General features: G+C 47.6%; 1 protein-coding gene across 3 annotated transcripts in view; it reads left to right on the plus strand.

The window, feature by feature from the left end:
* NUCB2 (nucleobindin 2) overlaps nt 1–18,477 on the plus strand; it is a 449,912-nt gene that overhangs the window by 385,641 nt on the left and 45,794 nt on the right. For 2 of the 3 annotated variants that reach the window (XM_078681045.1, XM_078681046.1), the window contains exon 12: nt 16,503–16,575. In XM_078681045.1, the coding sequence (XP_078537171.1) occupies nt 16,503–16,575 (73 nt within the window). Of the gene's footprint in view, nt 1–16,502; nt 16,584–18,477 lie in introns of those variants that run through there. The other variant, XM_078681047.1, reaches the window with a different exon arrangement.

The following is an 18,477-nucleotide window of genomic DNA, read 5'->3' on the forward strand; positions in this document are numbered from 1 at the left end:
AACAAACACCTCTGAACTCTTTATGAGATCAGAGGGCTAAGCACATGACAATCTCTTAAGAAAAATACGATAAGTTGCACAAAATTACAATGGTGCCCTAGGGGCACGGCAAACCATATACTAAGTAAATGGTATAAGGAAGTCGATAGAAGGAATGGAGCTGTCCAGAGGCTGTAGGATCGCTGGGACTACACTACCCTAACTTTAGGTAAGTAATAGGAGGCCCACGGGACGCGTGTGCAGAGTGTGAACTCACACGCGAGATGCGTAAAAACAACGTCTATGGACAGTACAGTTCAAGAAAAAGGTGAGTACGAACAATCCTGACTAGTTAGGACTAAAACGACTGTGAATCTGGACACTAGGAGAGTCAATCTACCCTTGAGCACCGAAATGCTCTTGTTACCTCACCCACGGGCTGCGGGTGCATAGGTGCGAAGTCGTGTCGGGTTTCTGCGTTGAAGTCTATGGAGCCTGAAAGAAAAGATGCTGCAGGCAACCAGGAGGAAGATGTCCGGTGTGATCCAAGGGTGGATCAGGGATGCTGAAGACCTGAAAGCAGAGGGGACAATGTTCAAAGTCACTAGCCAGTGACTGGAGTGGAACCAGGAAGGAACCAGATGTCGTCGTCGCGATCAGGTGAAGAGTGGACGCTTGTCTCTGCAGTCACGTGGACCAGGAGGTGTCTTCGACGACCAGGAAGGAGGCACGAGCTGTCCCACGCAGGCTCTCGCTGTCGGCGGTGTCGGATCCGGATTTGGAGTCAACAGGCCTTGGCAAAGGCAACCCACGCGGTGAGTGGAAACGGCGTCTGGAGTGGACCAGGAGGGTCCAGGGTGCTCCTCTTTTGGAAGGAAGCAAGGGCCCGTCTGGAGCAACCAGACCAGCAGTGTAGTTTTCAAGGATCGTAGTCTAGGAGGCCACTAGCCAGCCGGCAAGTGACCAGACAACGCGTCGAGCAGCAAACAGGCAGAAGGGCCCCACGCAGATCTCGTGGATGCTGGAGGGCTGATCTTCGGTGCAGGGGCTGCTCGGGGCTGGGGCTTCTCAATCCCCAAAGCACTTGGTCGAGTTTACCTCAGAAGTCGTGCTGGAAGCGAAGTGCAGTTTCTCCAAGATGGCCGGTCCCACGTGTCTCGTCGCACCCACGGATCTCAGCTGTGCTGCAGATGTGAGTTGAGGTCGGAGAGGTCTGGGAATCCGGGTCTCGTCAGGCTCTGAAGTCTGGATCCTCGAGGGAAGATGACAAAGTGAAGCCGCTGGACGCTTGATGGTGCCTGCAGTTGCAGGGTGGACAGTCCTTGCCCACAAGGGAGATTCTTCAGTCTTCTGTGGAGCAGAACGTCGAAGTCCAGAGTTTCTTCTTGTAAAAGTTGTTCAGGATAATCTAATTTGGAATGGGACCAGCTCCTACCTTTATCCTGCTAAAGGGGGCTGTACTACGACTAGGTCCCTCCTATGTGTGGGACCAGAAAGAGGGGTGGTTACACCCCCTATCCTTTGTCTGGTTTCGTGCCAGAGCTGGGGCTGGAGTGCCCCAGCAATTGGTTTGAGCCAGTGTATGCACAGGGACACCTTGTGTGCCCCAGGCATGTCTCATTCCATTCAGCCCTGTCCTACCTAATACACAAAATCCTGTCTGGGGTGGTGCTAGCACCTCCCAAGGCAGGAAACCCTTTGTCCAGGCCGCCCTCGCTAGAAGGACTCCCAGCAGCAGGAGGTCAGACTTGTGTCTGTGGTGGCAGCATCCATTTTGTGATGCTGAGGCTCGGGTTAACTTTAACCGGGGTTCACAGTTACATACATGTCGTGTCCCTCTAGAAGGGTGGAATGCTACCCCCGTCGCCTGAATTGGCGAGGGGGTAGTATTCCAATTCGTATGACACCTTACTCGACATGTTTTGATAATGCTATACCAAAGTTAGCATTCAACCGCGAGCATTATAATGCACTTAAGAGTATATGGTATAGCGTTATCATGGAACAGCTATTAGGACTTGGTTCCGCAAGCTGCAGACAGGCTCAGCTCATGCTAGAGCACCATCTCACATAATTCCAAGCACTCTGCCTTCAGGATTGATAAGGCCTGCTGTGGGAGTGACTGATAGGAATATATGTGTCCATTTTGAGGTTAGATATAGGTAACTATATCTACAGCAAAGGGTGATTACACCACCTTGCCCCAGCTGTCTTACCAGCCAGTTGTGTCTGTTTAGATGGCCAGCCAGGGGTGGCATAATACATGCTTCAGCCCCTGGTAGGCCCTGGGTACACCAATGCCCTGGGTACCTAAGGTACACTGTACAGGGACTGATAAGGTGGTCCAGTACCAATTGGTAAATGCACCTAAAGTACATGGATGTCAATTTAGAGAGAGAACAGCTAGGTTGTGGGTCTGATAGCAAGCCCACGGCCAGGGAAAGTCGTTAACCAGTGAAGCAAAAAGCAAAAATCTGGGGTGACCATAGGATTGCAGACCCTACTCTCCTACACTTGATACGCCCCTCCGTCCTCGTTCAGCTGCAGAGCTGGAGGCCCCATTCGTTACAGAGCTACCCTTGGCTCACCTGTACCCCTCACAGTCTAGCGTTAGAACATGACATTTCAGAGGTAGAGATGGGAGCGGCCATTTGGGGCTCTAATCCAGGTAGAATCCCGGGACCCGGCGTGAACCTGTTTGAATTTTACCACTCGAATTTCTCTCCGGTTTCTTTTGTTTTTTTTTACGGAGGTAATCAACAGAGGCTTAAGTGAGACCTTAAGTTTCAGTGAGTGCAGCATCAGGGGAATCTCTGCGATATATTCCATATCTTGGAGGGAACTGCACAGGACCTGCAGTGGTGGCTGACCAACCGCAATTGGGTCAGAGGTAGAACCCTCTCCCTTCCCCACCAAGATCACACAGAAGTGACAGATGCGTCACTCCTGGGATGGAGTGGCCATGTGGGAAAAGTGGAGAGAGGACTCTGGTCTCTGGAGGAATCCGGAATCAACCTGCTGGAGCTCTGTGCGATTTGCTTGGCATTGAAAGCCTTTCTTCCCTCAATCAAGGGAAAGCTGGTTTAAGTGTTCATGAACAATACCACTACCATGTGGTACTGCAACACACCGTGCTGGTGGAGTTGTGGACCCTTTGTAAAGAAGCCCTGCATCTTGCAACATGGCTGGAACAGCAGGGCACATCCCTGTGGGTACAGCACCTGGCAGGTTCTCTGAACACCAGGGCGGACAAACTCAGCTGATTATGCCTAGCGGATCACGAATTACATCTCCATACGGAGATGATGCTAGGTCTCTTTTAACAGTGGGGAGAGCCTTGTTTAGATAGGTTTGCCTCTGCCGAGAACACTCAATGTCAGTAGTTTTGCATGCTGGAGTTTTCAAGGTGGCTCTTTTATTCTTGATTGGAGCTCAGACTTTCTATACACCTTTCTTCCCATACCAATCCTGCCAAGAGTGCTCAAGAAGATCAGGAGCGACCGAGCCCAAGTCATTGTTCAAGGAAAACCCTCCTTCTGCACATAGGCCTAGAACTAGGTTCAGTCCATAAAAGGTGTTCAATCCTTAAACGGCTTGTTACTGTTTATTGTAGGGGAGATGATGTAGATGAAAGGATATGATGTTACCTGGGCCTATATTAGGTTACCTATATGAAACATAACACTGTCATCTAAGCCTCCTCACCCAACCATCTTCCCTGATAAATTGGTGCTTTGCACTAGGGCCTCTTTGTTTCCAAAATTTGTAACACCATTCTACTTGTTTCAATCTGTCACCTTGCCCACATTCTGCGCTCCTCCGCACTCCTCTAAAGAAGAGGAGCAACTCCACCGCCTGGACCCAAAAAGAGCATTGTCGTTCTACCTTGACTGCACAAAAGAGTTCTGGGTGGACAACCAACCCTTTGTGGGGTATGTAGGAGTGAAGAAGGATCGTGTGGTGCAGAAAAGGATAACCTCTCAATGGGTCATCCTTTGTATTCAAATCTGCTACGCTCTGGCCAAAAAGCAGCTTCCTGAAGGCTCTTTCTTCCAGAGGTAAGGCTACTACCACGGCATTATAACGTGGAGTCCCAGGCCTCAACATTTGTCAGGCAGCAACGTGGGCATCACTCCACACATTCACCAAGCACTTCTTCCAGGACAGACAAGTCTGCAGAGAGGGCCTTCTTGGCCACTCTTTCCTACAGGACCTCCTGGTCTAAACTTGTCTGAAGTCCCTCCTCCGGGGATGGTATTGCTTTGGTATCTATCCAAAGGTAAGAAACCCCCTGCTAGATATATCTATCAGATGTTACTTCGGTAACTCCTTATCTGATAGAAACATGATTTAGCCGCAGATTCCTTTCTGGCCCAGCCTGTGAGAAGCTGGCCTGGTATATTAAGTCCACTAATGTAAGTGAACACCTTGCACCAGTCCAGACAACCCTTCTGGTGATTTAAGAGGTCTCAGACAACCTAAGAAAGCTATCCAAGTGCTAGCTGTGGAGAGCAGCCTTCAGGCTTAGTCTTGAAGGAGTGTAAAGTAGCTTGTTTTACCACAATGCAATCTTCTTGTATAGATTAAATAAAAGAGAACCACACAGAGTATTTATAAAAATATGTATTTATTATATAACACTTTCTGATGGATACATCTGCCTGTGGATTCCTCACCATTTGAATACCCCCTGCACCAGCCTTCCGCAGAAATTCTTTTCCTAGCTCGCCTACGCCGATGAGGACATCATAATAGCACGGCTCTGCTTGCGACTCCGTATGACGTCATCGGAGCCATAAGAAGACCTCGTCGGTGTCCTGACGTCAGTTCCCTTTTTTCCGTGCCGTCGACGCATACGTTTTTTCTGGGACACTCCATTTTCTTACTGATTACTTTGTTTCCTCCAGTGTTTTGAGAAATGGCTACTTCCTAAAAGTCTGGATTAAAGCCCTGGAGGAAGTGTGGCGGTCATATGTCGATGACTGATCCCCATTATGATTGCCTTTGGTGTTTGTCTTCCGACCATGACGTTGAAGGGTGTTTGTGCTGAAGGAAAATGAATCTGAAGGCTCTAACGGAACGTGAGGCAAAGCTCTTCATGGCTAAAGCTAAAAAGAAGAAGAGGGGTCGAAAACGTTCGAAGTCGTCAACTTCGTACACTTCAAAATCCAAGAAGCAAAGAAGAGGCATGGCTCTCGACGTCGCTCTTCGAAGGTCAACGCTTCGAGATCGCCTTCACCACCTCAGCCGCGTCGGAGAAAAGACTTTGCGTCTCCATCACCTTCTTCTTCTCCTCAAACTACTCCGGTTAACTCACCGGCTCCGATGTCACCTGCGTCGAGTGGCTCTTTGACACCTAAAGAAACTGCGACGCCCAGGGAGTCTTCTCCTGTTCCTGTGGCTTCGCCCGTGCGGGCGCCGTCTCCACCGGCTCCGCTGCCTCCAGTTCGGCCTCAGGTGGATCCTGTTCTAGAAGGTACGGATTCTTAGCCTCCTTTTCCGGGCCTTGGAACGCACACATGGATCCAACACATTTTTTAAATACAATGTTTGGCAAGTTTGCCAGGGCCTCCCAGCCTACATCGGGCCCCATGGGTCCATTAGCCTTTATTTTGGGTGTTCCACATCAATACGCCCAGGCGCCTTTCGTGCCTTTTATGCCTAAAGCTCCGGGATGGCATTTTCCGGCGCCGAGGTCTTCGACTCCAAATCCTTGGACATCTGTTGTCGAGTCGGCGCCGCCTTGGATTTGATCGGAGCTGATGCTTGATCCTGAAGGTCCTCCTAAGACGCCGGTGCTGTCGTCACCGGCGCCGCGCTTGTCGCCCGCACCGCCGATCCTGAAGCAGCGCTCTAGGAGAGATGCGCAGAGACTGCTTGAAGAGGAAGAATATAAGAACAGGAGGAGGGAGAGATTGTCGACTCAGTTGACGAATTGAAGGCCTACTAGAGGCCAGTGCGTTGGATACTTCCCCAGAATGGGAACTCTCCTCACCAAAGGCTGGGATTTCACAGGATGTTGCTCCTGATCATGTGGTCGTAAGGAAAGCCGCTGAGTGGCTGGACCTGCAATTGCCTTCAGCTGAAATTAAATCTAATATTTTGACTGAGGTCCTCAATACATCTTCAGTGAGTGAGCCTCTTATGGCCTTCAATGAGGTTTTGACAGAACCTATTTTGGAAGTTTGGCATAGGCCCTTGACTGCTCCAGCAGTTTCCAGGTCTATTGTGAGGAGGTACAAGACAGCTCCTGGGAATCTGGCTTCTCTGTCTACTCCCCCATCACCTGAAAGCTTGGTGGTCCAAGCTTCTTGCTCTAAACAGTCATCTGGTTCCTTCTCTACCATCACGAGGGATAGGGATTCTAAGAAGATGGAGCAGGCAGCTAAAAACGTTTTTTCCTTTGCAAGCATGGAATTGAAATCTACTAATGCTACCTGCTTACTTGGAAGATATATCCATGCTCTTATGGACTCTGTTAAACAGCTAGCCCCTAAGCTACCTGAGGACGATTGGGTTAATTTCCTTGAAGTATTTTCAAACTCTCAAGCTGCTGCCCGTTAAGTTACACAGTCCGGTTTGGATACGGCTGACTCGGTGGCTCGAGTAATGGGATCTTGTGGCAACAAGGAGACAAGCTTGGCTGAGATCATCTGGATTTCTCCTGATGTTCAAGCAACCCTGTTAGATTTGCCCTTTGACGGTACGAGGCTGTTTGGCACTAAGGCTGACTCTGCTTTACAACGCTTTAAAGATGGCAGAGCGACTGCAAGATCTTTTTGCCTTCAAACTCAGCCTAGAGGGTACGGCTACAAGCGGTATCGAGGATTTGGAAGGGCAGCTTCCTTTCGTCGCCACCAGCAACCTCAGCAGAGTCAGCAGCAGAACCCTTTGTCCAAATTGTACAGGGGTAAAAATAGATGCCGTCTTCGAGGAGCCACTCTGCAGCAGTCCTCCTCCTCCTCCTCTTCTCCTCCCCCACCGTTGGTGCCTCAGGAAAGCAGCTCTAGATCCCCCATCTTAGAGCATGTTGGTCCTGTAGAGGGTCTGGTGTCCCACTTTCTACAAGATTGGAAATCGATTACTTCAGACTATTGGGTTTTGAATCTTGTAGAGAATGGGTACACCCTCCCTTTTTTTTAGAGTTTCTTCCTCCTTACCCTCCTCGCCAGGGTTGTTGTTCAGAAGACCACTTGCTGCTTTTGCCGCAGGAGGTTCTTGCCTTGCTACAGAAAAGTGCGATAAAGGTGGTTCCAGAGCAGGAAAGGGGTCAGGGGTGGTACTCCCAGTATTTCTTGATACCCAAAAAGGACGGTCGGTTGAGACCGATCCTGGACCTCAGGATTTTGAATCTTTACCTCAGACAGGAAAAGTTCAAAATGTTGACCTTGGCTCAGATTCTTCTTGCGCTGCAACGAGAAGACTGGATGGTGTCCATCGATTTGCAGGATGCGTATTTTCATCTTCACATCCTGAAGGTGCATCGGAAGTATCTCCGTTTCACGGTAGAATCGCAACACTACCAGTTTGCAGTCCTTCCGTTCGGTCTGATTTCCGCACCTCAAGTCTTTACGAAGGTGATGGCGGTGGTAGCGGCACATCTCAGAAGGTCAGTGGTTCCTGTTTTCCCCTATCCTCCGGAGTTGGTGTTGCACCACTTTCAAGCAACAACGCAACTGTTGTTCAACTTGGGTTTCTCGATAAATGTACCCAAATCTCACCTGGTGCCTTCTCAGCGCAGCCTGTTCATGGGCAATACTGGACACGACTGTATGTGGGGCATTTCCGCCTCCACAGAGGATTCTCGACATTCAGGAGCTGACTCTATTGTTTCACGATGGAGCGGTTGTTCCAGTCTTGAAGGATCTACGTCTGTTCGCTTCCTGCATACTGTTGGTCAGTCATGCATGCTGGCACATGATGGTACAAAAGGGGTGGTGATGGACGGAGCATCTGAACCAATCAAACACTCACACCCAGTCAACAGATCTGGGTTTAATCCATCACCGTTCTTTAGCCCACTCTGCCACCCCAGTTCAGACATGGCCATATGCAAATCAGTCTGACCCTGTGCCTCATGGGAACAGTCCAGCCCAAACTGCCAAGCCATGCCTTCCCTGGTCCGGAATCAAGCTTCCTAGGACCGGTTTCTGGCATTCCAGCCGTCTTCAGCCAGGCTTGCTTGAATCCAGTGGCAAAGTGAGCAAGGGACTCAACGTCTGAGCATACTCTGCCAACTTATGGCGAACAAAGCAGTACAAAAGGGGGTGGTGATGGACGGAGCATAAGTGGGCTAAAGAACGGCTTTGACTAGAGGTGTTCCTGTTCTTGATCTTTGTAATGCAGCAACTTGGGCCTCCCTCCATACTTTTGCGAAGCATTACTGCTTGGATAGGAGGTTAGAAGGAACGCCCATTTTGCATGTTTATTCTGCACGATTTTTTTGGTCTAGTCAGGTGGACACCCTCCTCCGGGAGAGGCACTGCTTTGGGATTCTATTCAAAAGATGAGGAATCCACAGGCAGATGTATCCATCAGGTGACCAAGTTACTTACCTTCGGTGACGCTTTTTCTGGTGGAAACAGTATCTGCCTGTGGATTCCTCACTGTCCCACCCATCCTCCCCGTTGTCCACCTGTTTTTACCAAAAATGCTATGACTGTTTGACATGAATGTTTTTTAATATGTCTTTTTCTTGCTTACGTTTTGATACAGGAAAATGCTTGGTTTGTTGCCCTTTTCTCCATGCTTTTGTTGGTTAGGCTATGTGTACTTGCATTTGTATATATATATTTTGTCTACTGTGTATACGTGTGAAAATGTTGTCGGTCCGCCCGTTTGCCTCTGGGGCACGGCGGGGGGAACTGACGTCAGCACGCCGACGAGGTCTTCTTATGACTCCGATTACATCATACGGAGTCGTGAGCGGAGCCGTGCTATTATGACGTCCTCGTCGACGTGGGAGAGCTACAAAAATTATTTCTGCTGAATGCTGGCGCAGGGGGTATTGAAAAGGTGAGGAATCCACAGGCAGATACTGTATCCACCAGAAAAAGTGTTACCAAAGGTAAGTAACTTGTTCATCTAGTATGTTACAGTATCTTCTACACGGAGATAGACACAAAGCACACAAAACTTAGGCAAAGAAAGCACAGAAATAGCACTAATACACAGTGGGCCCCAGGGAGGGACCAAACCATATACTAAGAAAGTGGTATAAGAACCACAACTCGAGTCAGGACAATGTCGAGAGGACGTAGAATTGCTGTGGACCCACAGAACCACCCAAAGTAAGTAGATAGGGACCCCACAGAGAGCATGTGCAATGTGTGAACACTGCTGCGTGCTCTGTACAAGTCTATGTGCAAGTCTCTGTTAGAATTTTAAAGATTAGGTACCCTTCCCAGTGGACCCTGAAGAAACCCCGTGGAAGGCTGTAGAGCCATTCCACCCGTGGTTACTGTGGTACCCAATTTACATATACCAGGGGAGCCGGGTGCATAGGGGTGAAGTGGCATCTGAAACCGCCGTCCAACCCAATGGAGGACTTCAGGAAAGTGCCACTGCTGGAAGTGGAGAAAGTGTCCGAAGTAATCCAAACGTGGATTCTTGTGGAGGAGTACCTAAAAGCTGGGGGGACAGTGTCATTCACTCAGGAGTGACCAGAAGACTTGGAAGACGGATGCCGTCCGGTCGAGTGCTTCAGGTAAGATGACAGTGCCCTTGACTCTGGAGCTAAGATGACCAGGCGATGCTGAGGATGACCAGGACCCAGATACAAGCTGTCCAACGAAGGATGTTGAGTGCTGAGGGCTCAGTATCCTACGGGAGCACCAACAAGCTTTGGCGAAGGCAACCCACACAGGAAGTCAAGAAGGTTTACGGTTGGGACCAGCAAGCTCCAGGAATCTCACAACAAGCAGAGGAGTCCGGGCTGGCCCGAGCACTCAGGGAAGCCCAAGGAAAACAAAGATGACCCTCAATTGGACCCACAGGCTGGAGTCACAGGGATCGCGAGAGGACCTCGAATAGTTCACCTAAAGGAGCAGGCCACGGTGCCCACGAGGCGGTGTGGCTGATGATCTTGGTGAAAGAAGTTGCCGGAGGTTGAAGCTACTTGGAGCCCAGTGCACTTGGCGCAGAGTTGCTAACAAGCATATACACTTGCAAAAGTATGCAGGCACAGGGGTTTGGTTAATGCAGCATGAGGGATTCTGACCTTAGACTTGATGAGAGGGCAGCTCAGGCCTCGGTAGACATACATAACCACCACCTGCATGTATTGTTGAAACCTTCGGAGTCCGCAGGAGCTCTGGATCAGCAGACCGGTCAGCAGTGTTGAGGTGCCTACGAATGTAGGGGAGTGACTCCAAGGGAGATTACTTTTGTTGTTCTTGATGCTTCACAGGCCTTGGAAAGTTCCTGTATGATGCACGGGCACAGACGATGCAGCATACTGGAAGGGAAACTAAGTCGGGTCCAAACAAAGTCCAGTGAAGTCCAGAGTGCCCAGACGGTAAAAGGGAAGTGGTTTCAGTACTGAATATTATCCTGCGAGGAATCTAGAGACCTACACCCACGTAAGCCCTTAAGTACCCTAGGGAAAGGGTTGGGAAGATTCAAGGGGGAGGTTACTCCCATGTCCTTTAACCAGTTTTGCGCCAGACTGGGAGCCAACGGCTCCCTTGATTGGTTTGAACTGGACTATGCACAGGGACACCATATGTGTCCCTCATGCAGACTTTCAGGCGCTGGCAAGCGCACCCACCCAGCCCTAATAGATTAAATCCTGTCTGACAGGATGCCTATTGTTCTGCCTTCCCTTGCTCGAGCTTGGCTCAGCAGCAGGAGGGCAGAAATGTGTCTCTGGTCAGCAGCAACCATTATGTGCTGTCCGGGATTAGAAGGCTGGTACCGGGAACACCAAGAGCCTAACGGAGGGCTCTTCCAGTCCTTGGAATCATACCTCCCACTGATTCCAACATGTTTGATACCAAACATGATAGGATTCGTTGCAGCTGTTTTCGAGATGGTCATCGTGAGGTCACGCGATGCCCCTCTATTTAGTATATGGTTGCTTCACTGACAACCAGGGATAATGGACTCGGTAGGCTGCAGGGGTGTCCTGCTCATGCAGGGCCACCCTCTCACTTAAAACCAAGCACCCTGCCCTCAGGATTGTAAAGGTTTGCTATAGGGGTGACTTATACGTTTTAAGTGCAGTGACCCTTAGATATAGCAAACATATATCTTTAGTAAGTGGTGCATGCATCAGCTTACACAGGCTGCAATGGCAGGCCTAGAGTTCCATTTTAAATGGTCTCCAATAGGTGGCATAATACATGCAGCAGCACATGGGAGACCTCTTGGGTACCTATGCCCTGGGTACATGGATACCGTATACTAGGGACTGACAAGGGTACCCCAGTATCCAATATGCGGTGCACCTATGTACATAGCACAACAGTTTAGGGAGAAAGTAGATAGACTGGGGTCCTGATTAGCAGGATCCCAGTCAGACTAGTCAAAAACAACATCACATCAAGCAAAATGTTGAGGTGACCATAAGAAGCAGATTCTACTTTCCTACCCACCCATATTCCCCACATTGCGGACAGGCTTTTAGGGTCAGGGCTGTTCTCTTTCAGGGTCCTAGTTGTTCAAAACACTCCAGTGTCTGTACACTTCATGGCTTTGCACTCCTGGCGTAGAAAGTTGTGAAAGTTACTGACGTCAGTGCAACAAGGTGGTGCCTATATAGGTAATGTGGACGTCACAACGGCAGAGACAACGACGTCACATGGAGCTGACCAAAGCCACCTACCGGCACGCAAGCGTGTTGTCCGAAGAAAAATCTTCCATTTCCAGTCTGAGCCTTAGGAAATTCAAAGGTAAGGAATCTTCAGCTAGATCATGTCTCTACCAGATAAGGCTTTACCGAAGGTAAGTAACTTGTCACTCTAACCCCTCCTAATCCTGACCTGCAAGATCATGGGCGTCCAGTTGGCAGAATCGCTCATCATCTCCACCACTGGCAGTCCATAACCATGGACAGGTAGGTCTTACAGATTATTCGGAAGGGCTACTCTGCCCCACCACTCTCCCCTTTGAAATCCCCCCTCCCCCTTTGCCTGCATCTCACGACCGGCTGACGGAGGATCATTTGTCTTTTCTCTGCGAGGAAGTCATAACTCTCTCGCAACTCCACTGTCTTGACTGAAAAAGAGCGTTGTCGTTCTAACTGGACCACACACGAGAGTTCCAGGTGGACGACCAACTCTTCATGGGGTATGTTGGAGGGAAGGTTTGGGCGAAATTAACCATTTCGCGCTGGGTCGCTCTTTGTATTAAAATTTGCTACGCACTGGCCAAAAAGTAGCCCCATGAGGGCTTAAGGGCTCCTTCTACCAGGGCTAAAGCTGCGACCACTGTGATAGCAGGAGGAGCCCCAGTCCTGGACATCTGCCTGGCAGCAAAGTGGGCATCCCTGACAGTCACATACAGTGTTTCTTTCTTTTTAAAAGCTATGCTGTAAAACATGACTAGAACCTTCGACAAAGTCGATCGGTCCCAAGGCGAGGCCTGTTTTCTTTGCCAAAGCTTGTTTAACATTATCAGTGAAGAAGATACTAAGGGTACTACAGAGTTATTGCTTGTGAGTAATTGAAACTGTTGGAGTGGGATGGGGTGAATCTTTGTATTATCTTTAAGCGTTTTTAGCAAGTGCTGATGGTGGTCTTTTTGACAACATAAATTAGTTTGTAGTAGTTGGTACATATGTTTGTGACCGTTTAAAAAAAAAAAAGGGATTAGGTTTTGCCTTGGACTGTCTAAAAACTGCAAATTTTTTGTGAACCATTATACTGTCATTTTAACGTGTACCATGAACAGAATGCAAAGTAAGCCAGTAGCGCCCTCTGAACCATCCAGGCATCACTGGCATAGTACTAATCTCTAAAGGGATACAGCTGTATTATCACAGGGAATTGTGGGCACAGGCACGTGTATTCAACACCCCCAACCCCGGATCTTCTGGTGCTTCTAAGGCCTGCCTCTGGCTTCCTAGATTGGCACTTCTAAAATTCTGAGTGATCAAGTCCCATCTTACACTTTTCTATGCTCAGGGCTATATCTTGTTTTGCTAAGACTATGTTCAGCCCAGTATAGCCCATGTCATCTATATTGTGATATAAATAAATATTCTAAAATATTCAGAAGAACCATCTTAGGATGAGTATAACTTAATTGACAGGTACCGTTGAGAGAACCAGTGGCAATGCTTACCAAGACTTTTTGATGATCCTACAACCCCATACTTTATGCATGAAATCACCTTTTTCCACTTCACATATCTGTGAGGCATCTTGTTCATATCCCATAGTCTGGTTCTAGTGTAATATATTTGAAGGTACTTAAATTGGCTTGTACGAGATTTGGACTAAGTGGCTGTTCTCTAGGGGCCATGAGGGCTGTTAGCAAGTCACTAGGGGGCCTAAATCTGCTTCACAGGTGACACTCTGTGCCCCATTTACCAATTTCCTAATACCCCTACCTAGAGTGTGTGTGGTATACACTTTTTTTTAATCTAACTAGAAACAAGAAAGAGAAAACGGCAGACCAAGGTCCTGCAAATCCAGTCCACATGTACAATAAATGTGAAAGTGGTGCAATCGCTTCCCACACCCGCCGTCCACATGTGTCAGACATCGCAGATTTTTTCGAGAAAATACGGAAGGTGCACTCGTTGAGAAGTAAAGACGCACAAATCAAAAATCTGTTCCAAATTTACTTCATTTTTTTTAATTGATCTTTCAAATTGGCACACAGCCAACGCGTTTCGTTCCGAAACGCGTTGACTGCTGGTTATCAAGCCGTCAAAGGAGGAGAAACTTATCAGCATCTGGTTACTTGAATCATGCCTATTGGATCTTCTCTCTCTCTCTTTGACATTTTAGTACTAGACTTCGCAACATATATTATTATGGATGTTATTTCTTACTTATGAAGTTTAACTAGACTCTTAGTACTTTTTACTGCTATTTCTCAGCCTCATACAGAAGAGCCCTGACGAAGTTCCCTCTGGCAAAAATCGGGAACGAAACGCGTTGGCTGTGTGCCAGTTTTAAAGATCAATTCAGATAAAAAAGAAGTCATTTTGGAACTGGGATTTTGATTTGTGCGTCTTGACTTCTCAACGAGTGCACCTTCCGTATTTTCTCGAAAAATCAACTTTTTTTTATCTCGTAGTCTGGAAATAGTCATGACTGCCATGGGGTGTTAAACTTTTCAGGGTGTCTAGTTGAATGAGGTTTGACAACAAAGGGTGCCACAGTTGTAAATAATTGTAGAACTGTGAGGTATTCCTCTTACAGCTCGGTGACAGATTCCTTATAATTTTGTCATTCCATAAGTGTAGATCCCACAACACTTTGGGCACGTAGATACCCACCCAATGCAGGGTCTCTGTTAGCTTACTACACCAACACTTTGCTTTCATGAAATCTCTTCACACCGTAAGGGTCTTGTAGTAAGGAGAATGGCACCTGTGGGCTTTCACCGTAAAGGACGTGGGGGGTTCTTGCCTTGTGGGCACAACTTAGTCTTGTATACTGTATCGGACCCGTCCAACATAGTCATTAATCATGCTGAGGCTCCATTATAGGAGAGGATATCTGACATTCCTAGTCTTCCATCAAATGTTGGCTTGCAGCACTTTGCCATCGTTACCTTGTGAAAACCATTGCACCATACATACGCCCTCAACATCCACTTACCAGGAAAAGGGGTTGTGATTTAATATTGATAGTCCAATAGGATGTCAAGGACTCTGGGATGCTATCCCATTTTGATCAACCTTCCCTTAAAGGATAAGCTGAACCCATGGAAGGAGATCCCTTTTCACCTTGCATAGTGTGGGGGGCGGTTATGGGGCGGTGGGATATTTTCTTTTCAAGCCTCTAATCCGGTTCTCACCGTGAAAAACCCAAGATAGTTACATTTCTCAGTTGCCACCTTCAGTGCGATACCCATTCTCCCACACAACTTACCCTTGGCTTTAGAAACACAGTGGACCAGCAACATTCGATCTGGAGTGTGTTTGTTTGTGTAGTGCATCACTAATCCAGGGGTTGTGGTCAGCTCTGTTCTTTCCCTTCTTTATACACTCATCATATTGCTGTGATGAACGTCTTAAAGAGAAGTTGTGGTTAAGTGTGGAAGTTAACCTGGGTGAGGCTGTGTGCAGAACATGCTGTTTGTTGAGTAAGAGGAGGGTGGATATGTGTTTATTCTTCTCAGCCGGTAGGGCTCAGGGAGCACTGTAGTAAAGGGTAGTTATTAGTGGTAAAGCTAAGTGACTGGTTGGAGCCTATTTTGTGGACATACGGTCTTTGTTGGTGGGCTGTGTCACGGCAGTGCCTTTTGCTGGGTGTAACGTTTAGACATATGCATATGTTAAGACATTATTTGGAGGAGGCAATCGAGTAGTCTTATAGCCATTAGGCATTCTGTTTATTGAGATATGATTGGATGTAGACGAAAGTTTAGATAGCAAGTTGGAGAAGTGAGCCAAGGATAATTAAGCTTCTCGGAATGGGTGATGATAAATCCGCATTTTGTCGCTGGTGTTGGGTGATGTCTAGTGTACTGCAACCCTCCTTCCTCCATAGGACCGACCTTTAATCCTAGCTGTTTTAAGCTTTATGGTTGTGTTCGTGTTGACTGGGAGAAAGAAACTGAACTAGACAATCTGATACAGGCACAACCCCATGTACCATGGAATGGCAATTCATATTTTTTCTGTGCATAGGGTGCTACATTATTCTCCTCGACTGTGAACCTAGCTCATCAGTCTAGGAGAATAGAACCTGTAAGAATAGGAACAGATTATGTACAAGATGATCAACTGTTAATATTTTAAATCAGTCATGATCTATTATTCTACAATAATTTAAGAGGTAGTTTGTGCATTATGAAGAAATATACAAACATCAATTTTCCTTTATAAAGTTACACGTTCATATTGTGAAGTAGAAAGGTGTGTGCCTCCCCATGTTCAGATTCTTTTTCCTGTTATTCCCCAATTGTACATTTAACAGGTTTAGTTCATTTGTGTGGTCCAAGAATCCTGGGATTAACTTAAAAAGGTCAGCCTCTAATAACAGCAAAGCCTTATGACAGCGCGGATTTCACAACACGTACTTTCGCTGCTTGCGACATACTATTGACTAACATATCCATATTCATGGCCATTAAAAACGGTGGGATAATCAGTGACTTTATTTTTTACAATGTAATGGGTCACCCCTTTCCACCTGTAAAATATTAATGTTACCACTTGGCAGTGATCGCGTATCTGATGCCTAATTATTCTCTGACACATTTCAAGTAGAATTTCAAGTTTGTTTCTTTATGTGGATGAGACTGTTGCAGGATTGTGAGTGCTCCACACTACAGAACTGAGATAAGAAGGTAATAAGATCTGGCATTGTTCCTAACATGTGAAACAATATCTGTCTTCTTAGCACATGGAACAGAAGAAATTACAGCAAGGAACACCCTTATCAGGACCTGCTGGGGAACTCAAATTTCAACCACGTATGTAGAATTTCTCATTGTTTTCTGAAATTTTCCAGGAAAACATCTTATGTCTCCTTTACCTTGTTTTCTGAAATGAAACCTTCCAGAGTACTGACAATGTATTTGCAAGCTTACTGTCCCAACACATTGTTCTATGTAACATGTATTGGAGTAATTACTGCAGTATGTTCATTACACAGTGTGTGTGTGTGTGTGTGTGTGTGTGCGTGTGTGTGCGTGCGTGCGTGTGTGCGTGTTACTCCCTGATTCATCGCATGGAGGGTAAAAGGCAGAAACAACTGAAGTAATCTTTTTTTCTTCATTAATCACGTGGGAGCAATGTGGTAGAAATACAGTCCTGTCAAGTATCACGCATCAGACGTGACACTAACGCATTTCAGTGTGGTAATCCGCATTACCGCACTGAAATGCATTGTCACGCATATGCTGTGTAGGCTGTCATAGAAAGCACTGAATAAAGTTTAAGAATATGTGGCTTGCCTGTGACTCGTTTGCGCTTGCTCGTGCTGCTCCAGCAGGCTTGAGGCTCCCAGCTGCACTAAGGCTGCTGGCAGCCTCACTCAGCTGTTACAAAGTATCATGATAGTGATCCAATCCCGCGGATGTCAGCCTGACGTCGTCGCGGGGGACGTCACATCCTGCTATTGGAGCGCGGGTCTTTTAAGAGAGCTAAAAAAAGGCGGCTGGCTAGTTTAATCATGGCCGAAGGGAAGACCGCGCCATAATACCGTGGCCGGAGCGCTAATCCCGGCTACTCGGAGAGCTACAAATAATCACGGCAGGCCAGAGCGCTACAGATATCATCGCACCTGGCTGGATGCGGTTCCTACAGCAGCTCGCATTCGCATATGCCTGGGCCGCAGTGTGTGCTCAGCTGCTATTTTACCCCTCGCTAAATTCAATATTTTACGGCAGAGTTGAAGACTGGACGGCCCCGCCCGGGACTCGCAGGAGTCAGGGCACTACATCGGCCTGGATGGCTATCACTGTCTTGAGGCAGGCCTGGGGGCTAACTTGAATTACCACGGCCCGTGGCTCAGGCCTTCAGCCAGCTGTAGACCGGAGACAGCGGCTTGGAGTCCAACTTGAATTGCCACGGACTGCGGTGGCTACCGACTGCCTTCAGTCAGCTGTAGACCAGAGTCTATAAAAAAATAAGGTACATCTGTGTTATAGATATTTGTATGTATTTAAAGGCTTTTAAATATATAAAAAGGGTTTTCTTCATTTAAAAAATAGAAACAATTCATAAAATAGCGTTCCTCCGTGTGAAACAAATGAGGGTGAAAATAATAAATCTGCTGATTTCGGACTCCGGGTGTTATATATCTTCGCTCCTCCGGTTAGTTTTGTTGGTGTTATCGGTTCCCGGCCAACCATCCCCCCCCCCCCCCTCCCCCCCCCCCCCCCCCCCCCCGCCGGTGCTTTCCTGTTCTCTGTTCTAGCTGTCTGCGGTCCCGTTGCAGGCTCCAGGCTGCTCGGGTCGCTGGTCTGCCACCGCAGGAGCCACCTCCCTCCGACCGACCAGAGCCTACCTGCAATTATAGAGCGCGCAAGTCCAGAATTAGTGTTTAAGAGCAGGAGTTATAAGAGCCCGGAACCAATCTACTTCTTCTGAAGGTGTACAGTGGACTCTTGAGAAGGCATTTGACATGCATTCCTGGATGATGATAAGATAATTTTTTCTTAAGTTAATATTGTGATGTGGATAGTGAGATGTGCTGACTTCGAGCTTTGCAAGGCAAAGGTTGGTGTTGTTTCCTGAATAGAGGTACTGAGTACAGTGACTATTTCTTAAATTCGTTTAAAGCAAGATCTGTATTACATTTTATTAGCTCTTCGGATTTTGCATTCACAATCCTGAGGCACTGTTGCACTGAAAATCGTAACCTGCATTAG

This window comes from Lissotriton helveticus, chromosome 3_1 (assembly GCF_964261635.1).
Source record: "Lissotriton helveticus chromosome 3_1, aLisHel1.1, whole genome shotgun sequence".
NCBI classification, from domain to species: Eukaryota; Metazoa; Chordata; class Amphibia; order Caudata; family Salamandridae; genus Lissotriton; species Lissotriton helveticus.